The 22,956-nt window shown below is 63.2% G+C and overlaps 4 protein-coding genes across 23 annotated transcripts in view; 3 read left to right on the top strand and 1 right to left on the bottom strand.

The window, feature by feature from the left end:
* Positions 1–9,856, top strand: part of DGKZ (diacylglycerol kinase zeta) — a 42,016-nt gene extending 32,160 nt beyond the window's left edge. For 10 of the 18 annotated variants that reach the window (XM_045065955.1, XM_045065956.1, XM_045065960.1 and 7 more), the window contains 27 exons: positions 44–100; positions 499–567; positions 1,485–1,556; positions 1,670–1,786; positions 1,903–1,974; positions 2,211–2,306; positions 2,589–2,671; positions 2,773–2,833; positions 2,935–3,048; positions 3,145–3,285; positions 3,848–3,926; positions 4,099–4,154; positions 4,351–4,413; positions 4,518–4,591; positions 4,679–4,790; positions 5,115–5,314; positions 5,485–5,585; positions 5,685–5,764; positions 5,850–5,922; positions 6,054–6,094; positions 6,556–6,695; positions 7,441–7,472; positions 7,685–7,728; positions 8,179–8,347; positions 8,434–8,467; positions 8,665–8,764; positions 9,102–9,856. In XM_045065955.1, the coding sequence (XP_044921890.1) occupies positions 44–100; positions 499–567; positions 1,485–1,556; positions 1,670–1,786; positions 1,903–1,974; positions 2,211–2,306; positions 2,589–2,671; positions 2,773–2,833; positions 2,935–3,048; positions 3,145–3,285; positions 3,848–3,926; positions 4,099–4,154; positions 4,351–4,413; positions 4,518–4,591; positions 4,679–4,790; positions 5,115–5,314; positions 5,485–5,585; positions 5,685–5,764; positions 5,850–5,922; positions 6,054–6,094; positions 6,556–6,695; positions 7,441–7,472; positions 7,685–7,728; positions 8,179–8,347; positions 8,434–8,467; positions 8,665–8,764; positions 9,102–9,218 (2,397 nt within the window). In that variant the 3' untranslated portion in view covers positions 9,219–9,856. The remainder of the gene's footprint in view (positions 1–43; positions 101–498; positions 568–1,484; positions 1,557–1,669; positions 1,787–1,902; positions 1,975–2,210; positions 2,307–2,588; positions 2,672–2,772; positions 2,834–2,934; positions 3,049–3,144; positions 3,286–3,847; positions 3,927–4,098; positions 4,155–4,350; positions 4,414–4,517; positions 4,592–4,678; positions 4,791–5,114; positions 5,315–5,484; positions 5,586–5,684; positions 5,765–5,849; positions 5,923–6,053; positions 6,095–6,555; positions 6,696–7,440; positions 7,473–7,684; positions 7,729–8,178; positions 8,348–8,433; positions 8,468–8,664; positions 8,765–9,101) is intronic. The other 8 variants (XM_004763144.3, XM_013061764.2, XM_004763146.2 and 5 more) reach the window with 3 other exon arrangements.
* Positions 9,857–10,098: 242 nt separating this feature from the next.
* On the top strand, positions 10,099–13,218 carry MDK (midkine). Of its 3 annotated transcripts, none has more exons than XM_004763138.3 (5): positions 10,099–10,514; positions 11,486–11,562; positions 11,709–11,876; positions 11,999–12,160; positions 12,850–13,218. In XM_004763138.3, exons 2-5 carry the CDS (start codon positions 11,487–11,489, stop codon positions 12,873–12,875), a joined length of 432 nt encoding a protein of 143 aa, XP_004763195.1. In that variant the 5' UTR covers positions 10,099–10,514; position 11,486; the 3' UTR covers positions 12,876–13,218. The 3 variants fall into 3 exon arrangements, with proteins under 3 accessions (XP_004763195.1, XP_012917221.1, XP_012917220.1); XM_013061767.2 differs by having other exon boundaries at positions 10,271–10,636; XM_013061766.2 differs by lacking the exon at positions 10,099–10,514 and adding an exon at positions 11,057–11,176.
* An 84-nt stretch (positions 13,219–13,302) lies between these two features.
* On the bottom strand, positions 13,303–21,107 carry CHRM4 (cholinergic receptor muscarinic 4). The gene is made up of 2 exons (XM_004763139.3): positions 20,941–21,107; positions 13,303–15,945 (listed from the first exon to the last, which is right to left on the bottom strand). The coding sequence occupies exon 2, from the start codon at positions 15,913–15,915 to the stop codon at positions 14,479–14,481; it is 1,437 nt and encodes a 478-aa protein (XP_004763196.1). The 5' UTR covers positions 15,916–15,945; positions 20,941–21,107; the 3' UTR covers positions 13,303–14,478.
* On the top strand, positions 20,496–21,170 carry LOC123387757 (putative uncharacterized protein NEXN-AS1). Its single transcript, XM_045066005.1, has 2 exons — positions 20,496–20,517; positions 20,602–21,170. The coding sequence occupies exons 1-2, from the start codon at positions 20,496–20,498 to the stop codon at positions 21,168–21,170; spliced, it is 591 nt and encodes a 196-aa protein (XP_044921940.1).
* The last annotated feature ends 1,786 nt before the right edge of the window (positions 21,171–22,956 follow it).

Here is a 22,956-nt window from a genome sequence, read left to right as displayed (position 1 = left end):
AAAGAGGTTCTGACATTTGGGGGGTCGTTGCAATGTTTCACAGATAAATTTCCGCTGTAAGCCGTCTTTCCGTGAATCAGGCTCCAGGAATATCCGTGAGGTAAGTGCCCAGGGTAGTCACTGGTAAGGAGGCCCCAAGTTTCCTGAGTGGACTTTCCAGCGTCTCCAGAGTGCCAGTGGGGGACTCAGCCCCTTTGAGGCTACTCTGGGGCCCAGGGAGGTGCAGGGCTGAGGCTCAGAGAGGGTCTTGATGGGGAAGGTGTGGCTGGCCCCACCTGCAGAGAGGGGGAGGCACCGCCTGCCTCCTGCGCCTCCTTGCTCTTCTGCCCCCACCTTGAGGCCATGGAGAGAAGTCTCCAGCCACTCTCCCTCACGCACGCTTCAGAGAGCTTCCTGCTGCAGCCCCATACCTCACTAGCGTGTTGGGGGTGCCGGCCACGCTCAGGCCTCGCGCCTCTCCACCCCTCACTCCAGTGATGCTCTCTTTTCCTCCACCAGCCAACCTTTGTGCGGCACCACTGGGTACACCGGCGACGCCAGGATGGCAAGTGTCGGCACTGTGGGAAGGTGAGGCTCTGCCCGGGGAGGTGGGCTGGCCCGCAGCCCCCCGGACCTGACCCCCGCAGCCCCTGAGCCTCAGGCCGTGTGTCCAGTGTGACCTGCCCGTTGCTGACGGTATCTCGTGCGTGCAGAGTCCTGGGGCTCACTCCCAGCCTGGCCGAGGGCACCAGTCAGTCCCAGAACACCCAGGTCTCTGGACGGAGCAGGAGAGCAGGGAAGAAAGCGAGTTTCTGGTGCAGTGTATCTGGACTGCCCAGAAGCCGTGCGATCGCCCTCTGAGAATTGTGTAGACAGCCTCGTTTGGTGACTGAGCACAGTATGTGTTGAGCCCCTGTTGGGTGCTGAGCCCCAAGTCGGGTTATGAGGTCCCTGCCTTCCTGGAGGAGGATGTGGCTGAAGACAGACTCTGTGGGCAGTCTTCCTGAGCCCAGTCCACAGTGTGGCGGTCACTTACTCATCATCTGCTTCTGCTGTTTCCCTCAGTAAGCGTAGGCTGTAGGAGGTCTCGGGGCTTCGCTCCTGTTTCCTCTGCTCACTTCAGTGCCGCGCACAGGGCCCGGCACACAGCAGGCCCTCAGTAAACATCCATGGAATGAACAAGGGAATGAATGTGGCAGGTGCTGTTAAGAAGTGTGAAGCCCTCTAAGCATATACTGGCGGGCCTCGGGGTCAGCAGGGGGGGATTCCCACTGGCAGGAGTTAGCTGTGACCCCTTCTAGCAGATTGGGTGTGGGCACCCAGCTCCTTGGAGTTAACTTCAGAGAATTGCAGGCCTCCCTGCTCTGGAGGCTTATTCGACAATTGTTGTAATTTTAAAGAATGGGCTCAACTTCCCTGGGTGGAGAGTGTTGGCCACGGAGGAGGGGCTGGGCCTGCTGCTCTGGGTCTGGCCACTGGTGCCCCAACTACCCTCTCCACCCTAGGGCTTCCAGCAGAAGTTCACCTTCCATAGCAAGGAGATTGTGGCCATCAGTTGTTCCTGGTGCAAGCAGGCCGTGAGTGGTGCTCGCCCAGCCCCCGGAGGCTGTTCCCTGGGCGGCATTAGGTGGGGGCCCCCCCGGCTGTCAGCTCAGGCCCAGCTCAGTTGCACCCTCCCCGCCCCCCCCAGTACCACAGCAAGGTGTCCTGCTTCATGCTGCAACAGATCGAGGAGCCGTGCTCCCTGGGTGTGCACGCTGCTGTGGTCATCCCACCCACCTGGATCCTCCGCGCCCGCAGGCCACAGGTGAGTCCTGCCTGCACCCGGGACACGCCCGCACCCGGGACACCACCTCCACACGTGGGCACTGCCAGCCGCCCCCACCCACCTGCCTGTCCCCAATGCCCTTGCTTCCCTTCCAGAATACCCTCAAGGCAAGCAAGAAGAAAAAGAGAGCATCCTTCAAGAGGAAATCTAGCAAGAAAGGGCCAGAGGTTGGTCCTGGGGCTGACTGGGCCTGTTTCTTGAAGTACTGAGCTCCCTGGGCCAGTGCAGCCACTGGTGGGCTCTGGGCCCCAGAGGAGGGTGGGAGGCCGGATCCAAGGTGCCTCTCTGTGGCCAGGCCCACCTTAAGGTCTGCCCGGGCGGCAGAACGGGAGGGGGCACTGCCGAGAATGGGGGTGAGGTCTGCCAAACTGGGGTAGAGTCTTACAGTCTCTCTGTCTCCAAGGAGGGCCGCTGGAGACCCTTCATCATCAGGCCCACCCCCTCTCCCCTCATGAAGCCCCTGCTGGTGTTTGTGAACCCCAAGAGTGGGGGCAACCAGGTACGCATGGCTGCCCTGCTCCGCTCCATGGAGAGCCTGCAGGGGAGGAGTGGGCTCAGGCTCCGCACCCCTCCTCCTCACCACCCCCTCCTCACCCCTGCCCCCATCCCCAGCAGCTGCTCCCAGGTCCCATTGCAGCTTCTGCCCCATCCCTGTGACCCAGAGACAGGAGCCTGTCTCCACCCCTTGGCCCTACTGGGCCTGGTTCCTATAGCGTCCTTCTCGGGTGCTGCTCTCCACTGCGGCCAGCAGGCCCTGACTGACTCCCCTGGTCCCCTGCAGGGCGCTAAGATCATCCAGTCCTTCCTGTGGTATCTCAACCCCCGACAAGTGTTTGACCTGAGCCAGGGAGGCCCCAAGGAGGCGTAAGTGCTTGCTGCGGCCCTGTGGAGATGGTGGGGAGGGCTTGCCCGGCACAGGGGCTCAGGCCCACACACCTTGACTCTGTTCCGTCCTCTGGCTCCAGGCTGGAGATGTACCGCAAAGTGCACAACCTACGGATCCTGGCGTGTGGAGGTGACGGCACGGTGAGTCCTGTGGCCGCTCCTCGGGCTGCTCAGGCGAGGGGCCGAAGCCTGGACCACACGGGTCTGACCCGGCCTCTTCTGCTCTGCCCCTCTCCCTCCAGGTTGGCTGGATCCTCTCCACTCTGGACCAGCTGCGCTTAAAGCCCCCGCCACCTGTTGCCATTCTGCCCCTGGGCACTGGCAATGACTTGGCCCGTACCCTCAACTGGGGTGGGGTAAGAGCCCACAGGCGGGGAGCGGGGCAGGGGTGGGCTGAGCGGCTGGGGGGCCCTCTCCCCTGGAGAGGTTCAGTTCCTGCCTTGTCCCACCAGGGCTACACGGATGAGCCCGTGTCCAAGATCCTCTCCCACGTGGAGGAGGGCAACGTGGTGCAGCTAGACCGCTGGGACCTCCGCGCTGAGCCCAACCCCGACGCGGGGCCGGAGGAGCGCGACGAGGGCGCCACTGACCGGGTAGGCTGGCCAGGGCCAGTGTGGGGGCGGCCGCTGTGGGGGCAGCAGGGTAAGCGTTCTCCCCTACTTGCCGGTTCTGGGGCTTTGGACAAATCTCTTCATTCCCCTAGACTTTCATCCTCTCCTGGGCAATGGTAACAGCGGTACCCCCGCAAGCTAGCCATTATTCAGCTACTGGGCAGATAGTTCCTGAATATCCACCACATGCCAGGCACCATGTTAAGCACCGAGAAAACAAAGTCCTCGTCCTCATGGAGCTCCTCCAGAATATGGCACTTTGGGAAGAAGTGTTGGGGGGTGGTTGGAAAGCCGGGGAAGAGAGTGCCTGCAGGGCCCCAGGCATTTTATATACTGGGCACTTGAAGGAGCCCCATGGATGCTGGGAGCTGAGAGGGCAGACCCTGAGGCAGGCTGCAGGCTAGAGGGAAGAGCTGTTAACTGGGAAAAGCTTCCAGAACTGCATGGACCGAGCCAGCCTGGTGGCCCCTGGCCCTGAGCAAGCCAGAGCAAGGAGGTAGCTGTGAGGTCCAGCCCTCATGCTGGGCCCTTGACCTTTTTCCAGCTGCCCCTGGATGTCTTCAACAATTACTTCAGCCTGGGCTTTGATGCCCACGTCACCCTGGAGTTTCATGAGTCTCGAGGTGGGCAACCACTTGCTGGGAAGGCATCAGGAGGCTGGAGAGGGGGGCATACAGGAGGTTCCCAAGAGGGTCAGAACTTGCCCCCGGGCAGTTCCCAGCCCTCTATCCTACCCCAGCCTGGGAAGCCCCAGCAGGTCAGACTGACTGTCCCCTATTTCTTGTCGCCACCCAGAGGCCAACCCAGAGAAATTCAACAGCCGCTTTCGGAATAAGATGTTCTATGCCGGGGTGAGTCTGGGGTCAGCTGGCAACAGGCACCCTCCTCTCACACCCCCCCCCCCGGCCACTCCCACTCCCTCCCCATGCCCACTGTTCTGCCGCCTGTACACCCTGCATACGGGTCTCTGCCGGCCCACGGGCCCCTGTCGGCAATGGTGAGAGAAAGTCCCTGTCACCAGATGGTGACGCCCTCTGTCTCCCACAGACAGCCTTCTCTGACTTCCTGATGGGCAGCTCTAAGGACTTGGCCAAGCACATCCGAGTGGTGGTAAGTGGGCCAGGCTGGCAGGCAGAGTGGGCGGGCCTGGCGGGGAGGGAGGCCGCCTCGGCACCGGTACACATCCCACACCCGCTCCCTGTTCCTGCCTGCAGTGTGACGGGACTGACCTGACCCCCAAGATTCACGACCTAAAACCCCAGTGCATCGTTTTCCTGAACATCCCCAGGTGAGGAGGGGAGGCTCTGTGTGCGCCCCGATGTGTCCAACCTGCACGACTGTCCTCTGAGGGTCCTTGTGTTGCCGTCCCCTCCAGGTACTGTGCAGGCACCATGCCCTGGGGCCACCCTGGGGAGCACCATGAATTTGAGCCCCAGCGGCACGACGATGGCTACCTCGAGGTCATTGGCTTTACCATGACATCCCTGGTGAGTGGGCCAACATGGGACTTGCCTGGAGCCCTGGCTCTGTCCCCACAGTGACCAGGAACACTGGCCCAAGATGGAAAGGTGGGGAGACCACGAAACTTCCCTTCACCAGCCAAGATGGGAGAATTCATTCTCATCTCTCTAGCTGGCATCTCCCCCTCTTTCTCTGACCAGGGTCTCTCTCTCCCCTCCCGTCTCTGGGGGGAGACTCTCTGGGGGGCTACTGTCACTGTGTTCCCTGGCTGGAGCATCCTTGCAGAGAATGGAGCCCGGGGCCCCACTAACCCTGCCCCGGTTCCTGACCTGAGCCTTCTGCACCCACAGGCGGCGCTGCAGGTGGGCGGGCACGGCGAGCGGCTGACACAGTGCCGTGAGGTGGTGCTCACCACGTCCAAGGCCATCCCGGTGCAGGTGGACGGTGAGCCCTGCAAGCTCGCAGCCTCACGCATTCGCATCGCCCTGCGTAACCAGGCCACCATGGTGCAGAAGGCCAAGCGGCGGAGCGCCGCCCCCCTGCACAGCGAGTACGTTCCCCTCCTGGCCACCGCCACTCTGCCCCTCTCTCGAGCTGCGGTTTCCCCAGCTGGACAGGGGCCTCCGCGTCGCTGTGCCTCGGGGAGATGGGGCGGGGCCCCTGGGTGCGGCGCCCAGCTGAGGACCCTTCCCGAGTGCCCTCTTGCCGCCCACGCCCCAGCCAGCAGCCCGTGCCCGAGCAGCTGCGGGTCCAGGTGAGCAGAGTCAGCATGCACGACTACGAGGCCCTGCATTACGACAAGGAACAGCTCAAGGAGGCCTGTGAGTGGCAGGCGGGCAAGGAGCCACTGAGGGCCCTGAGGGCGGGGCAGGGGGCTGAGGGGGAACAGCCAGCTGCTGACGGCCTGCTCTGTCCCCCAGCCGTGCCGTTGGGCACTGTGGTGGTCCCTGGAGACAGCGACCTGGAGCTCTGCCGTGCCCACATCGAGAGGCTCCAGCAGGTGAGGGGGTCAGGAACTGGCCTGGTGTGGGCCCACCCGCCCTAGTTTCTATTCTCTGCCAACTCCTGGCCTTGGCTTCTCTCAGCAGGAGCCCGAAGGTGCTGGAGCCAAGTCCCCTACCTGCCAGAAACTGTCCCCCAAGTGGTGCTTCCTAGACGGTGAGTGCCAGCTCCTGGCAGTCCTGGGTTGTGTCCTGCCCCCTCCCAAAGGGCTCCTGGTGGGGTAGCAGACTCTCGAGGCCTGGATAAGGGCCTCCTCCCACCTCAGACAGCTCTCTGCTCCCTCACAGCCACCACTGCCAGCCGCTTCTACAGGATCGACCGGGCCCAGGTGAGCAGCTTGCGGTCGTTCAGGCCAGCCCAGGGGCCTCTCTACCTCTGGCCCACAGCCTCACAGACGGGTCCACTTGTTGTCCTGCTGGATGGAGCCCGCACATCTGCTCCCACCCGCACATAGGATGTAGTCACGCTGCCCACAGGCACAGGGAGCTGGCATGCCCAGAAAAGTCTGGCTGGGTGGGGGCATGGGCTTTGGAGCACAGGGGCCACCCAGTGAGCTCCAGAGGTGGAGGCACTTCTGGCCAGGTGCTAGGTGACCCAGGCAGAGGCTTAGCATGGGAAGGAGCTGGGAAGGCAAGGGGAAGAGAGACTGGCAGGGTCCCCTCACCCAGCTTCCACCTGCGGCTATCTCTGCTCCTGGCGGAGGCCTTTCCGGCCTGGCTGCGTCTGCACTGCCCGCATCGGCTACCCTGGGAGGTCCTGACTCTTGGCCCCTGACCTCCCCACCCACAGGAACACCTCAACTATGTGACGGAGATCGCACAGGACGAGATTTATATCTTGGACCCTGAGCTGCTGGGGGCATCGGCCCGGCCTGACCTCCCAACCCCCACTTCCCCCCTCCCCACCTCTCCCTGCTCACCCACACTCCGGTGAGTCCTGCGTCTCCTCCAGCCCCCTGGCTCGAAACCCCACCTACAAGCCGGTACCTCCTGACATCCTGCCTTCGGCGCCAGACATGTGTCCGGTGTCCTGCTAGCTGCTGGGTCCCTACAGACCTTCCCTGATGGAGTCACTGGCAGAGAACCAAACCTTCCCAAAGCTGCGCTGGCTGGAGACCTGGGCTCCCCCTCTGATCTCTCTTCTGCGAGTCCTGTGTGCTGTCCCCCAGCATCCGAGCACGGCAGCCCGGGCTGGAGCCTCCAACCTCACGTTCTTCCCCACTGCCCGGTGCCGTGCTCTTCCTGGCCCTTTGTGGCCTCCAGGGTGCTGGCCCCTGCCCTTTTCTTGCCACCTCAGAAAGGTCCCCCATTTCTCGCCAAGCTCCCTGCTCCACTCAGGCCTCAGCTTGGGGGTTCCCTCCCCAGAGAAGTCTCCCCAGGAACCCCAGCTGACGTTGCTTGTGAGATCATACCACCCCAGTGTCTTGTGCTCTTCGTAGCCCTTCCTGCTCTGAGAAGGCCTGATTTATGTGTTGACTTGTGTGTCTCCCTCACTAGAATGTAAGCTCCGTGAGAGCAAGCTCTCCGTGTGTCGTGTTCTCTGCTGTGTGGCTGGCTCCTGGCACAGGGCCTGCTCTGTAGGGGGCACTCAATAAACTTGACAGAACACAGGGCACCCCCTGGTGGGGGGGTGACAACGGTCTCTGGGTCCCATCTCATCCTGCTCTGCTTGCAGGTCACTGCCAGGGGATACGGCGCCCCCTAAAGGTGAGGCCTAGCCCTTCTCCCTGGTCCGGGGTGGGGGTGGAGCCCACACACGCAGCCTGCTGCAGCCACAGCCCGCCAGAGCCCTGGGGTCACCCCACCCCCAGCCTAGCGTGGGCGCCCCAGGCAGACCCACACGTGGGGCCGGCACATCTGTGCACCCACGCAGGGTCGGGTCTGCAGCCCCCGAGTGTGACGGCAGGTGTTCTGTGCAGGTGAGGAGCTGATTGAGGCTGCCAAGAGGAACAACTTCTGTAAGGTACTAGCCAGGGCTGGGCTTCTCTGCCCCGTGGCCCCGTGGCCCCATGGCTCTGCAGCTGCAGCCGGGAGGTCGCACCCAGGGAGGTCAGGGCCTCTGGGTGGGGCCAAGTTAGTCTGTGAAGGAGCTGTCATCTGTGATGGGATGCCCCTCCACAGGGTCTCCGTGGTGATTGCCGCATTCCGCCTTGCCCCCGTCTCCCTCACAGTGTCCCTTCATAGAGGCTTAGCACAGTCTGCCTTTCCCCAGTATTCAGGAAGGAGCGAGTCTTAGGGGATCCACCGGCCCCGGAGCTTGAGGGTCTGTCCTCCTGAGGAGTCCAGAAGCCCAGGGTCTCTCCCCTGCACTCCAGAAAGACCCCCCCACACACCCCGAGGGATGATGTGTGTGAGCACCCTAGTGTCAGGCCTACGACCTTTGTGCACTGGGGGACATTTCTGTGGCTGGCAGGAAAGTGGCCCAGAGGAGCCCCAGCCCTGCTCTGTCCCCTGCCCTCAGCTCCAGGAGCTGCACCGAGCTGGGGGCGATCTTATGCACCGGGACGAGCAGAGTCGAACGCTCCTGCATCATGCCGTCAGCACGGGCAGCAAGGATGTGGTCCGCTACCTGCTGGACCACGGTGAGCTGGGCCACCAGGGGGCCTGGGCTAGGGCCAAGGCGGGAGGCTGCCAGTCTTCTCTGACTGCCCTGTCCCCTCTCCTCCAGCACCCCCAGAGATCCTTGACGCTGTGGAGGAGAAGTGAGTATCTGGGTGTGCCAGACTGGAAACTGCCCCATCTTCCAGCCCCTCCCACTCAGCGGGTCAGAGCCTAGAAACCCTGCCAGGCACCATCCCTTGCCCCTCAGCCCCAAGCTCCCTTCTCTGATCGCCCACTGGAGGCAGACAAGAGGACCCCGAGGACAGGACGGGGGTCCACAGCCAGACTGTTTCCACAGCGGGGAGACCTGTCTGCACCAGGCGGCAGCCCTGGGCCAGCGCACCATCTGCCACTACATCGTGGAGGCGGGGGCCTCCCTCATGAAGACGGACCAGCAGGTGAGCAGCCATGCAGGGCGTCCACCTGGGCACAGGGCAGCCCTGTCCCCAGCTCCTGCCCTTGTGAGCAGGAGCCATGGAGAAGGGCTGCCTTTTAGGACTGGAAGCTGTTCTTTAACCAACACCGTCTGGATTCTGAGAAACCTGAGCCCACGGTGCAGGGGGGAGGGGGTGAAGGCGGGGGGGGGGGGCGGCGGCGGGCGGGGGGATGGAGGGCCCATGACTGCCTGTCCTTTGAAGCATTTCCTCTCCTCACTGGCCACCTGGAGGGGAGGTCCCCAGCCATCTCCCGAGGCCCCAGAAGTGATGCCTGCTGCCCCCCCGCCCCCCACCCCAGGGTGACACTCCTCGGCAGCGGGCGGAGAAGGCCCAGGACACGGAGCTGGCCGCCTACCTGGAGAACCGGCAGCACTACCAGATGGTCCAGCGGGAGGACCAGGAGACGGCTGTGTAGCCGCGAGACCCGCGGCCACCAGAGGGGGAGCCCCCCCATCGCCCCCTCACTGCCACATTCCAGTCGGATGACCACGGGGGGACCCGTGCCCCAGGGAAGGAGCCCCGTGCTGCCCCCTGAGGAGCTGCCCAGGCTAGGGCTGGACTCTGAGGAGCTGGGGTATCTCACCTGTGGCCTGAGGCCTCAACCTGACCCCGGGCTGACAGGGGAACAGGAGCCTGCACTGGACGGAGCAGGCCTTTGAGAGGGCTGGGGCTGGACCACTTCAGGGCGGCCCTCACCCTCCCCACCACGGGTGCCCTCCCTGGGCCTTGGGCTACAGGGGGAGGGCAGCGGGGCCGGGGACCCTGTCAGAGAGCCTTCGGGAAGAGGGTTACTAAGCCACCGGGTTGGTGAGGGCCCTGCCTGAGCCTGGCAGCCTGGGCCCATCTCCTGCCTCATCCACCCTCCCCGGGAGCTTCCTCCCGGAAGCGCAGAACCTGCCGCGTTTGCGCCGCTGCCCCGCTTGGTGCCCACCCCCAGAGACCCTCCCCGTGTACCCAGTCATTTAATCACCGCCGACTGTGTGGCCTGGGGGTTGGAGTGGGGGCTCTGACATGTTTACAGCTGGGTGTGACTCAGTAAAGAGGATTTTTTTCCTTTCTGCTCTTCTTTACTTGCGGAGGAGGTCTTCCAGAAGCAGCGGGGTCTGGTGGTGGGGAGGCTGGACACCCCGGACCCAGACTCTTTCTTGTGTGTGTGGAGGGGGGCGTTCCTGGTTCGCGTTTGGGGGTGGGGTCTCAGGGCCTGCCCGGGACCTGACCTCTGCCTGGCTGCGCGGCTCGGCGGGGCCGGGGGAGGAGCTGATTTCCTCTCGCTTCCCGCTTCCCGCAGGGACGACAACAATGAAAGTGAAAGAGAGGTGGGGCGGGGGGCGACGCCTGGATTCTTCGGCCCACTTGCCCTGTGGCCCTGGGCAAGCCCCCTCCCCCAGGCCTCGGTTGCTTTTGCTGTTTAGGGGATCGGGTGAGGTGATCCCCCAGGTCCCAGGATTGGAAGGAGTGGGCATCTGCAGCCGCCGCCTTGGCTGGGTCTGGAACTTCTCAGACGGCTCTTGTCAGCTCCCAAGCCTCACCAAATCCGAGCCTGAGGGCTCCTCCTCCCCCAACTTCCCCCAGCTCCCGCCCCCGAAAACCTGCGCTCCTGAAGGGCGCGGCGCGGTCCGCGTCCCGGAGCGCTTTCTCTGGGGCTCCCCGTCCCAGGCTCCCCGAACACTCAGCGGAGCGGCTCCCTGCACACTTGGTGAAGCGACCCGAGGTGGGGCTGGCGCTCTGTCCGCAGCACCTAAGGGGGAGCAGAGAGCCGGTCCTCGACCGGGTTAAACAGTCATCCGGGGACGGAGCCTCGCACAGGCTGGAACGCAGGCCCCGGGAGCGCCGGTACCCGTGACACCCCCGGAGCTCCGAGCTCCCTCCCAAGTCCCCATCCGCTCGGGCTTCCCTCCACGGGAAGAAGGGCGGGCGTCCATCGGGGAAAGAGAACGGCCCCAGAGCAAGGGGGCAGAGTCGGCGGCGGAAAGCTGGGGCTGGGGCAGGGCCCCGGGGAGCCCGGACAGGACAGGGGCCTGGGGCCGGGAGACCCCGGGCTCGGAAAATCGGGGGCAGGCAGAGCCCGCCGTCTGAACATGGACGGCCCGGGCGGAGCGAACCGGAGTTGCGGGGACCCGCGGCGGGAAGCCGGGGTAGAAGCGCCGGGGGGCGCAGGGCGGGAGCGGAGGCGGGGACGCCGGGGTCGGGGGGCGGTGCGGGTTTGAGGGGAGGGGGCGGGGCGGGTCCTTCCTCGGTGGGGATGGGGGGCGGGAAGGGGGCGGGGGCCCATGTGACCGGCTCAGACCGGTTCTGGAGACAAAAGGGGCCGCGGCGGCCGGAGCGGGACTGGCCCGGCGCGGGAGGGAGCGCAGCACCGCGGGCAGCGAGCGAGTGAGCGCGCGGGGGCCCCGGCGGACTTGCAGCGGCGACCTGGGCCCTTCGCCAGCTAGGCCCCGGCCAGCCTCGGGCCCCGGGGGCGGGGTGGCGGTCCGAGCTGCGTCCTGAACTCCAGGCCGCCCCCAGCGAGACACTTTGGGCTGTGCGCCCCGGCTAGCGGCGAGGGGCCGACCCCAGAGCCCTCCCGCCGCCGCCGCGGCCCGTGGGCCTGGAGAGTGGGGCCGGGGGTGGGAGGTGCGCGCGTGCGGCGCCCCCGTGGGGAAGGGGGCGGCAGGGGGACGCTGACCCGACATCTCCCCGCAGGATGCATCACCGAGGCTTCCTCCTCCTCGCCCTCCTCACCCTGTTGGCGCTCACCTCCGCGGTGGCAAAAAAGAAAGGTGATACGGGGTGTGGGGGACTGGAGGAGGGCTGGAGACCGGCGGGTGAGGCCGGCAGCCTCGGGCCTGGCCGCCGGCATTCCGAGGCCGGGACCCCAGGAAGCGGTCCCCGAGTGAGTCTGAGCCCCGTTCCCCGTGCGTCTTAGACAAAGTGAAGAAGGGCGGCCCGGGGACCGAGTGCGCGGAGTGGGCCTGGGGGCCCTGCACCCCCAGCAGCAAAGACTGCGGCGTGGGCTTCCGCGAGGGCACCTGTGGGGCCCAGACTCAGCGTACCCGGTGCAGGGTGCCTTGCAACTGGAAGAAGGAGTTTGGAGGTGAGGTGGGGCGCAGGCGGAGGGAGGGCTGGGGGTAGGGTGGGGGCAGCCTCACTGAAACTTGGGCAGGTTTGTGGCCACCACTGGGCCCCCAGATCTGACCCAGGGCGCTCTCCCTCCAGCGGACTGCAAGTACAAGTTTGAGAGCTGGGGGGCGTGTGATGGGGGCACGGGCACCAAAGCCCGCCAAGGCACCCTGAAGAAGGCGCGGTATAATGCCCAATGCCAGGAGACCATCCGCGTGACCAAGCCCTGCACCCCCAAGACCAAAGCCAAGGCCAAAGGTCAGGGAACTGGTTGGGGTTGGGGGTGGTCATTGCCGGGGCCCTCCACAACCAGTGAGAGGGAATGGTTAAGCCTAAAGTTCTGGACTGTGGCGGGTGACTTCTTGACACCTCTGCCCTATGCTTTTCCTCTCCGTAGAGATGCCTTAGATGGGCAGGTACTGAGGGTGAGCCACAGAAGGTGCTCAAGGATTATCAAATCCTTCTGGCCGGAGTGGAAGTACAAACTCGTTTGGTTCTGTTGGAGCATTTTGCTTGGGAGTCAGGGAGTTGTCCCAGAAGGGCTTGGCTTTGTCACCTCTCCAGCCAGAAGAAACATTTGGTCAGCTTGGGTCCTTTCTAGTATCAGAACTTCCCAGTCCCAACTCCCACCACCCCCTAGCTCATTGTCGATTCACAGCAGCCTAGAGAGGCCATCAGGGCAGAGGTGAATCAGCCCACCTTGTTAGGTGAGGAGGTGGAGGCTGAGGGCCCCTGGGACCAAGAACTTGAAGATTTCCCGAGCCCAAATGAAAGTGTCCCAAGTCCGTGTGGCATCAATATGGCTGCGCTCTCCCTCCAGCGACCCGGTCCGCTGATATACAGCCACTAGGGGGCAGAATTTTCTCCCTAATGTATATACTGGGGGTCTCTACCAGGTCACCTGAACTTCAGGTGACTCTGATAACACGCTATTTCTTGTTTTACAGCCAAGAAAGGGAAGGGAAAGGACTAGCAGCCAGGTCTGGATGCCGCGGAGCCCAGGGCCGGTGCCCTCCCTCCCACAGGCCCAAGATCTAACCTACCAGTGCCTTTTGTCTACTCATTAGCTTTATCAATCATACCCTGCTTCTTCCCTTTCAGTCCTCTGCCCCCACCCCCAAGTGTCCCAGATGGGGAGGGACAGGGGATTGTGGACAGCTTGAGCCTCCTGCCCCAGAGGGATGTGATTCCTGGTACCCCCTTTTGTTCTTCCCCACAAAGATGCCATTACTGAGAAATAAATAAACAGTCGTGTTTTTGTTTTGTTTTGTTTTTTTCCCAATAAAAGCTTTTCATTTAATATATAAAAGCCCCAACCCAGGGAGTTTGCTGTGGTAATTTGTTGGGGCAGAAACTTGGGAAGGAACGGGAAGGCGGTAGGGATGTGGCTTTCAGGGGGCTGGGGGGCTTGGCGGTGAGTGCTCCCCAGAGCTCATGGAAAAAGCAGGAAGGTTATGAAAAATTGCTTTCAGGGCCCTGACTGACTCCTGAGAGGGTGCCCCATCCAGTCCCCTGAGCCTTTCAGTCTGGTCTTTGTGGGGGAGGGGCACACCGGAGCTGGGAAGCCAGAAGGCTCCCTAGAACGGACACTCCTCATCTCAGCCACTCTCAACCAAAGGTCTTTTGGTACAGCCCACTACCAATAGAAGGTTCTATCCATTGGGAGAGGAGATGGGAGCTGCTTGCCTGAACCCTGTGTGGGTCAAGTTGGCCCCCATTCTCCCCGGCAACCCAGGCCTCCCTCACATGCTGCAGAAGCCTGCTGGGAGGGTGCTCTTCAGAATCGGGGGGCCTCTGCTCCGCACGGGACCGCAGGAAGCCAGACCTCCACTCCTGAGCGTGAGATGCTGACCTCCTAGCTGCCCCATCCTGACCATGACCAGGACAGTGCTGGGGTTGGGGGAGGGATGGAGAGGGGAGAGGGGGGGTGCCTGAGAGCCCAGAAGGGCCTGGCCTCCAGCTAGCCCACCCGCCGCCCACCCAACCAGCACCTGGCCGAGTAGCTGCAGCGAGGAGAGCGCTCTGCCCCTGGAATGGGACCTGGGAGGAGGGGCTGGGCCTACATGCAGGGTGCAGCGGGGAGAAAGCACCAACTACAGCAGAATGGAGGGACCCTACCCCTCCACTCCCTTCCCAAGCCTCCTTTCCCCAGCATCGGCTCCCCTGCTCCTCCCACAGGGATCCCCGGCTTCTGCTCCCCCCAGATGTCCATTCTCCCAGCCACCCGGTTGGTCACAGTGGGCCAGGTGCCCCAGAAGCCCAGTGACTCCCAGCAACCTGAGGCGGGCCAACAGAGGGGGGGGCGGGGCAGTCTTGCTCCAGATGCTTCTGGGGCTGAGCCTCCTGCCTGTGCTGAGTGGAGATCTGGTCTGTCCGCATCCTGCCACAGCTGCTTCCTGAGCCTCACAGGGCTCTCGGGGACCTCAGTTCTCTTCAGTGAACAGGAAGGCGGAGAGACACTTCCAGATTTCCAGACCTCTCCGCGACCACCACGGGAGGGACCACCCCCCGTGACCACCCCCGCGGCTCAGCGCACACACGCGACCACCAGCACCTCCTGTGGCGCCTCTGCCCGCCTACCTGGCTGTGCCGATGTTCCTATACTGGCACAGCAGCAGGTGCCGGAAGGTCTTTTTAAAGGTGGCGTTGCAGAGGGCATAGCAGGCGGGGTTGATGGTGCTGTTGACGTAGCAAAGCCAGTAGCCGATGGACCACACCGTTTCGGGGATGCAGCTGTGGCAGAAGGTGTTCACCAGGACCATGACATTGTATGGCGTCCAGGTGAGGATGAAGGCCAGCAGGATGGCGAAGATGGTCCGAGTCACCTTGCGCTCCCGGGCCGCCATCTGGCGCTTCTTGCGCACCTGGTTGCGGGCAATGCTGGCGAACTTGCGGGCCACGTTGGCCGCCGGACGCATGCCCGCGGGCGTGGCCGGGACGATCTCGATGGCTGTCACACACTCATTGCCAGTCTGCTTCGTCACAATCTGAATCTTGGACCATTTGGAGGCGGGGTTGAGGGCCCGCGGTTGGAGGGGAGGGGCGGGCACGGCCGGCGTGGTGGCCTCCGCGGTGGACAGCTCCGTGGGGGGCCGTTCCTTGGTGTTGTGTGTGGCGCTGCCTGAGCTGGACTCATTGGAAGTGTCCTTGTCGGCCATGGGGCGCGGTGGGGGCGGCAGGGCCGGGGGAGGGGCCTCCTCCAGCTTCCCGTTGCGCAGCTCCTCGGGGCCCGCGTCCCCCGGCGGGGCCTTCTGGAGGCTCTGCTTCATCAGAGGGCTCTTGAGGAAGGCCAGGGTCTTGGCCTTCTTCTCCTTGGGGCCTTCGGGCCGGTGCTTGTGGACTCGGCTGCGACTGGCCAGGGAGATGTGGATGTAGAGCACCGTCATGATGACCACGGGCAGGTAGAAGGCAGCAATGGCAGTGCCGAAAGTCACCGCCGGGTTGGACAGGAACTGGATGAAGCATTGGTTGTCTGGCACTGTCCTCTTGCCCACCACAAACTGCCAGAACAAGATAGCGGGTGCCCAGAGCACGAAGGACAAGACCCAGGCGGCGGCGATCATGAGGCCTGCCATCTTGGTGGTGCGCCGGGCTGGGTAGGTGAGGGGCTTGGTGACACAGAAGTAGCGGTCAAAGCTGATGATGAGGAGGTTCATGACCGAAGCGTTGCTCACCACATAGTCCAGGGCCAGCCACAGGTCACAGACCACGGCGCCCAGAGGCCAGTAGCCCTTGATGATGTACACGGTGTAGAGGTTCATGGAGAAAGCGCCGATGATGAGGTCGGCACACGCCAGGCTGAAGAGGAAGTAGTTGTTGACTGTCTGCAGCTGCCTGTTGACCTTGATAGAGAGCATCACCAGGATGTTGCCCACGACAGTCACCAGGCTCAACGAGCCTGTCACCGTGGCGATGAATACCATTTCCACGGTTTCGTAGCGGTTATGCGTGGACGTGACCAAGCGCACAGACTGGTTGCCCGAGCTGCCATTGACTGGTGTGATGTTCGCCATTTTGGTTAGCCAGGGCAGCCAGGCAGGTGTCTGGAGGAGGAGGGAGAGAGGAAAGGGTGAGCTGCTGAAGGGGTTTAGAGAGGTAACGGGAGGTGACAGAGGAACATTGTCCTGTGGGGCCTTGGAGAACTCCGCCCATCACTGGCTCGTTTCTTCACCCATTCATCACATATTAAGCGCCTACTGTGTACAGGCACCGTCCTGGGGGCAGGAGTTATAGAAGTGATTGAGACACACAAGATCCCCACCCTCACGGAGCTTCCAGTTTGATTGGGGCAGACGAACGTGCAAACCACAAAAAAAAAAAAAAAAAAAGAAAGAAAGAAAGAAAGAAAGAAAGAAAAAAAAACCTGGAAGGAAAACAAGAGGGCAAATGGTATATAGTGGGTGAGTCAGAGGACAGACAGGGATGCTTCCTTGTTGGGTGATCAGTGAAGGCCTCTCCAAGGAGGGGATCTGGACAATGGCAAGGAGGCAGCCATGTGAAGAGTCACGGAGGTGGCTTAGTCGGGGCAATAGCCAGAGCAAAGTGGCTTAGTCGGGGCAATAGCCAGAGCAAAGGCCCTGGGGCACATATGGGGTACAGAGAGAAGGCCAGTGTGTGCAGGCCCCAGAGAAGCAATGGGGAGGGTTTTCAGTGGTCCCAGACGTCAGCATGTAGCTCTGGTCAGGAGGGTTCATTCACCTCCTCAGTCATTTTGTGATCAAACATCCTGGGGGACCTGTCCTCCATCCTCCTAGATGGCACTGGGGACACAGGCAAGAATATATATTAGCAGTTAAGACTTCTCATCTACTAATAATTGTTGGGCACTTTACTTTCTACCAACATTAACTAACGTCTTCCTCACGACACATCTGTGAAGTAGAAACCTTTATTTTTCACTACTTCCAGGTGAGGAAACTGAGGCACAGAGATACTAAATAACCCGCCCAAAGTTCCACAAGTCCTTGACGTCCTGCTGCTGCCCCAGAACCCTAAGGGTTCTGGCAGAGGGAGACCTGAAGAGCCACAAGAGCCGGTGAGGCCACCTCAGGGAAGGCTCCGGGGATGACCGGGGTGGCCTGGAGTGGGGAACCACCGAGGACGAGGAGAGTGCCATGTAGAGGGCCCAGAAAGGTACATACCAACACAGCCTCCCCTCTCCGAGCTCCCCCTCCCAGCCCCAGGGTGTGTGGGGGGGCACTCAGTGCAGGGGTGGTAGGGACCATCCACAGCAAGGGGCTGAGGGAGGACCAGGAGGAGTCAGAAGCCGAGAGGGCCTGTCAGCCAAGGAAATTCACACAGGGCTTCCAAGGGGCCGGCACCAGCTCTCGGCCCAACTGGGGACACAAAGGGGCCTCAAAGTGTCCCAGAGGGAAGGGGGGATGTGGCAGGGGAGCCTGTGGCCACCCCGAGGGCACCCCCTGGCCCGCCAGTACACATGGAGAACATCCCGTTAGGGCCCCCCAAGCACATGGCCCCTCCCCTGAGCCTGTACCCCCCTCCCACCCAGGTCCCTCCTCATCTCTCCCCTGCCTTCCTCTCCCATACACGTGAGGGAGGCCCACGCCCAGTGCGCTATGCCAGGGCAGCCGTTCAGCCCAGCCTCCTTCACACCCGCCAACACACGCACCATTACACACGCACACGGGCGTCGCAGCCCCGCCAGCCCCGCGCGCTGTCGTATACACAACGTCTGTGTGTGACAGAGAGGAAGAGAGAGGGCGAGGCAGCCAGTGTGGAGGAAGGAGCACTCACCCAGCAGCCCAGGCTCCAAGGCCAGCAGGGTCCTGGCTCTAGACCAGCCACCTCCCCTTCCCACCTCTCTCTTTCTCGTTTGCAAAATAGAGAGGACCCTGTCCCAGACCCCTCCCAAGAAGCTATGGGGACCAGCAACTGAACTTTCCATCTGCCGCAAGAAAATGCGCCAGAGGCTAGAGGCAAGGACCAGGGTGACCCATCCCCGGCCCACGCCTGGCCTCAACCCCTCTCATTCGCCTCTGCAGACCCAGACCCTGCCTCCTGGCCTGGCAGTTCACATTCGCCTGTCCAAATCCTTGGTTCTCAGGAGGAGAGGCTCAAAGAGGGGTGTTGCCATTTCCAAGGTCACACATGAGTCAAGGACAAAGGCTAAAAACCAGCCTCTCTGGGGTCTCTGACAGCCGCATTTCATCTTGGAGAGTTTCCGGTGTCTCCCTCTGAGCTGGTAGGGCAGAAGCACCTAGCAGGGAGGGCTGGCCCTCGCCAGGCAGGTGCAAGCCGGTGCAGGGTGGGCAGGATGGATCTGTCCGCCAGCTCCAAGGAAAGCCCCATCTCAGCCTCCCGGGGCCAGGACACGGGCCAGTGAGATGGGAATGGGGCCAGAAGTCCCCAATACGAAAAACATAGGAGCCCTGGTTTATTGAGTGTTAACTAGGAGTCAGGAATCCTTCTGAGCTTTTTCAGCAGATTACCTGGTTTAATCCCTACAGATTCCCGATAAGGTCCGTACTATTAGTATCCCCATCTCACTGAGGTAACTGTCTTCCTACAGATGAGGATAATGTTAATTAACTTGCTCAAAGTCCTCCCGTGTGTAAGGGGGAAGGGCTCAATTAGAACCCAGGAGCCACCTTCTCAACCCCAACCTGTCTCAGGTGGATTTCCTGCCTCTGCTGTCCACTGCTCAAAACCAAAGAACTAAGGGTCCCTTCCCACTCCCTGCTGGTTCCTCCACTTAGCTTTCCCAGAAGAGAAGAGACCTCTTATCTCCATGGGGGACAGACATCTTGTCTCGGAGATGACAGGTGGTTTAGTTCCCCTCTGGGTCCGCTAGGGGAAGCTGCCAGCGGCAGAAAGGGTGAAGCATGGTGCCTTGCCGACTCCCGCCCCAGCATCTTTCTGAACCCCCCCACCCCGCACCCCACCTGCCCAGCACACATTCTGATAGCAACCCTCTCTGGGGCCTCTCTCTGCCATCCAGGCCCGCCGGAGATCCGGGAGTCGAGCAACCGCTGCCCAGGGCTGTGCACACCGCTAGATGGCAATGTCGAGCCCTGGGTGCCGGCTCCTGACTCCCGGCGGGCGGCGGCTCTTCGCCGCCGCCCCCAACTCCAGTGCGACCGAGAACACAGAGGAGGCTCCAGGGCAGGGCCTCCCAAGGGTAGGACGTGCCCGCATCCCCCAACCCCACCCCTTTGCCAGGCCCTGCCCGCGAGCTGCCCTCGTCGCCGCGCGGGTTCAGTGGTGGGAAAGTTAAGGGCGCCGGGCTTCCACCCGGCCCCGCCGAGCAACGTGTGGGCGGGAAGGCGAGTGCGAGTTCTGTTTGTGTGTGATTACTGGGGAGCGCGAGTAGAAGCGAGTAGCTGTCTGCATGTGCGTGTGTGCGCGCTCGGCCACGCCTGGATACCAGTGGGCCCTGTGCGCGTGAGCAGGCCCGTGCCATGTGGACACGTGCTTGTGCATGCGTGCGCGGGCCCGGGGTGCTGTGGTCTGGGGAATGCACACGATTTGGGTATGCCTATACCTGGGAGTTTGTGCACAAGAGCAAACGCAGAGCCCACAGTAGGTGACCTGCCCGGGTTCAAACGGCCCTGCCAGGAGACCTCAGTTCAGACTTCCGCTGTCTGAGCACAGAGAAGATCCAGTCTAGAGCCAGAGTCTGAATCGTGCCTGTGCCCCGCTCGTGGGTGGGAAGGGGTCGCGGCTAGACTACAATCTGGGCTGCGACGGGCCTCCTGACCTTGGGCATCGTCTCAGCCAGCGCCCAGTGGTGTATGGGTCCCCAACGCTGTGGCGTGGTGTCCCAGCCTGGGACTGACTTCTGTCGAGGGGCCTCTGCTGGAGTCGCCCCACTGGCCTTCCAGGACACCAGGCTCAGCAAAGCGTGCTCAGGAGGATTATGGTCAAAGGGTGCCCAGTCTGCCGGTGGGAATATACCGGCAGCACCCCCAAAACGGGGAGGCCCAGCCGGGGCTTAGGTCAGTTGAGTGTAAGATTCATTCCTTCCCACACTTCTAACCCTGCACCCCGCCGGAGAGGCACCATCTGGCCCCAGCGGCTAGAGTGGGCTCCCGGTTTCTCGAGCTCTGGGCCTGGGCGGACCTCGAGGACCGGGTTGGGAGTTATTATTGGGCTCTTCTGGAGGCTCCTCCAGGTCCCCTTCCTGGTCAATGGGGCCCTGGCTCTCCGGTGCCCCGCCCTCCCCCCCAACCCCCTAGCACGCAGTTCCTGCAGCCTCTGGGCGTGGGCACCGTGCTTTCCCGGGTTCTGGAGCCCCCCCTTTTCCGGACGAGAAGGGAGCGCGTGCTCTGGACGCCGTGGGGAGGGGGTTGGGGTGTGGGTCCTTGGTTCTTAGGCATTGACTTTAAGGTTCCAGAAAGGCTGTGCCCCTGGATCCGTCCCTGGGGCGGGAGAAAGACTCAAGAGTTCACAGGAGGGAAAAGGGGCTCAGGGAATTCGCCGGGGACACTGCGCCTGACACTTCCGCCACTGGGCCCGGGGCTTGGCTCCGGCTCTCCCGGGCTCGGAGCCTGGGCAACAGCAGGGGGTAGTCCTAGAGTGGGGGAGGGGCGCCAGGGAAGAGGGGGGGTATCTCCGTCGGGGTTCAAGGTCGCGGATGGAGGACTTCATGGACCGGAGTGGGCTGGCAGCGCCGGGGGTTGGGGGTGGGGAGACGGGCGGGAAAAAGGCTCCTTAGGGCTCCGGATCCTGGCGCCCTCCAGAGCTGCCCGTGGGAGGACTGGAGTGCAGGGTCCCGCCCCCGACGGCTGCCCCTGGCGCCTTGAGGGCTGTGGGCGGGTACCCCTCCCCCGACCTCCTGAATGTCCATTCCTTCCCAGAGGCGCACCTGGAGAAGCTTCCGAGACTCCGGGTCTTTCTTCCCGCGGGGCCCCTCACCCTCGGGCTCTGTGCAGCTCCAAGCACCGCGGTCGTCCCCAAAAGGGCCTGGGGCCCCGTCCCAATGGGACGAGTCTCCGGGAAGCCTCAGAGGGTCCGGGAGCCCCACGTCCTTCTCCCCCAATCGAGTCCCCCTGCCCCCGCGCCGCCGCGTAGTCACTTACCAGACACCTCCGCCCCGGTCCCCTCGCACCTGACAGACGGCGGGACCAGCGGGCGGCCCGCGGGCCAGCGGGCGGGGCGCGCGGCCGGGCCGCGGGCCGGGGGCGGGGACGGGGTGCCGAGGGGCGGCCCCTGCTCCGCCCGCAGCTCCCGGCGCTGTGGCTTCGACTCGCGCTCACGCTCGCACTTTTCCCCGAGCCGCGTGATGTCACGGGGAAGCAGCCAATCCTAGTGGGGCCGCGCCGCCCGCCCCGGGCCGGCCACCCAACTGAGACGCGCGGGGGGCACCACCCGGGGCGTCGGGGACCCCAGCTACGAGCGCCCCTCACTAGAGCCGGCCGGCAAGCTCCCCGCTCGGCCACTGTGGGGGGACCGCCCCCGGCTGGCAGTACTGCTTAGCAGGGGGGCGCTGCCCTCCGGGGAGGCTGGGGTGTTGGGGGGGGGTGGGGTGTCCGCGTTGTCATGGGGACGCGGCGCCCCCTCGCGGGCTGGGGAGGGAGCTGGCAGCCCCGTCTGGCTCCGCTCTCCGCCTCCGCTCTGACCAAGCACCCGGGACCTGGAGGTGGTCTCGCGCCCCGCCTGGACCTCCCTCCCTACCGGGCCCCGCTCACAGTGGGACCTCGGAGGAGCGAGTGTTTGACCCCAACAAGAGGTTACGGGTGGGTGGGGTCGGCTCAGCCGTCACGGTTCCGTCGGGGCAGAGAGCTGAGGGCCGGCAGCTTCCAGCCTCAGGGCCGCTTGTCGGCCGCCGGGCTGTCAGAGAGGAGGGGCGCCGTCGGGGCCTGGGAAGGAGCTGGAGAGAGAAGACAGGCAACAGTCCGCCAGGGAGGGAGGAGCCCGCCCATCGCACACAACACTTGCCCGGCCCCCGACCACCGCCGCCCGGTTCCCGGCTCCCGAACTTCAGGCCCGGGAAGGGGTGCGCATCCCCTCTTCGGCCCCAGGATGGGACGCGCCGCCCAGGCTGCCGCGGCCTGGAGGGCAAGTTCACCGATGCCTGTGAGGGAGAGCTGAGTGCCCAAGGTCACCTGGGGCGGAGCCCGGAGCGAGACCCCAGAGGGCGAGTGGTGTCTTGAGGTTTCCGGGAACCGCATGGGTCGAGGCCTGGAGACTTGGGACCTTGCTTGTGCGGGAGCGGAAGGGGAGGGCCCGGGAGTCCGCGACTGGGGCGCCCGCGAACGGGTCCGGTGACTTCAGCACCTCGGAGAGCTCCACCTCTACCCTGACCTTGTAGGCTCCGCACCGCAATACAGGGCACCCACATTTCTGACACGACCTTTCCTGGGGCCAGCCGGGGTCCGACTAGTTGCTCCCCACCCCCACCCCACGCCCAGGCCCTGATGCCTGTTACCCCGAACTCTTTGAGCACAAACACCCGATTAACCTTAAGACCGCGGATTCCTTCTCTTGGAAAAACAACTCAGGTCCCGCCTCTCCACCCTCCCCCAAGGACGGGGGGGGAGGCGGGGGGCTGTGAGGGGGGCGGTGGAGGAGGGTAAGGCAGTAGAGGGGAGGTGGCAGGAGCTGTCAGAGAAGGGGTGGGAACTGGGGGAAGAGCCGGAGCTGCAGGGCTTTTGGTGTATTCTCCACACTGAATGCGAATGATCTGGTCTTCCATGAGCCTCATAACCAAGGACGAAAGAAGCTGTTGTTCTTGCCCCCACTTCACAGATGAGGAAATGGGCTCAGATGGTTCATATGACAATCAGATGATAGTCCTGCCCTTGTTCCACTTTGCCATCTCTCTCCTTAGGGTCTAGGAGAGGAGGGTGCTCCTAGGAAGGTGAAACTATGGGGTGTGTGTGTGTGTGTGTGTGTGTCTGTGTGTGTCTATGTGTGTGTGTGTGTGTGTGTAATGAGGATACAGGGGAGGCCAGATACTTATAAAGTCAAACAGAGTAAACAAGCCAGGCCAAGGAATGGGGGCCACAGAGATTAGAAATGTCTCCAACCACTGCCTTGAGTTCTTCCAGAATCAGTCAGGCAAAGTTGCTCGTTTCCCTGAAATCCTGGGGTAG

Source organism: Mustela putorius, unplaced genomic scaffold, assembly GCF_011764305.1.
Source record: "Mustela putorius furo isolate JIRA1106 unplaced genomic scaffold, ASM1176430v1.1 tig00003859_pilon_pilon_pilon, whole genome shotgun sequence".
NCBI classification, from domain to species: Eukaryota; Metazoa; Chordata; class Mammalia; order Carnivora; family Mustelidae; genus Mustela; species Mustela putorius.
The sequence above is the reverse complement of the archived record's forward strand: the minus strand, read 5'-3'. Positions and strand labels throughout refer to the sequence as shown.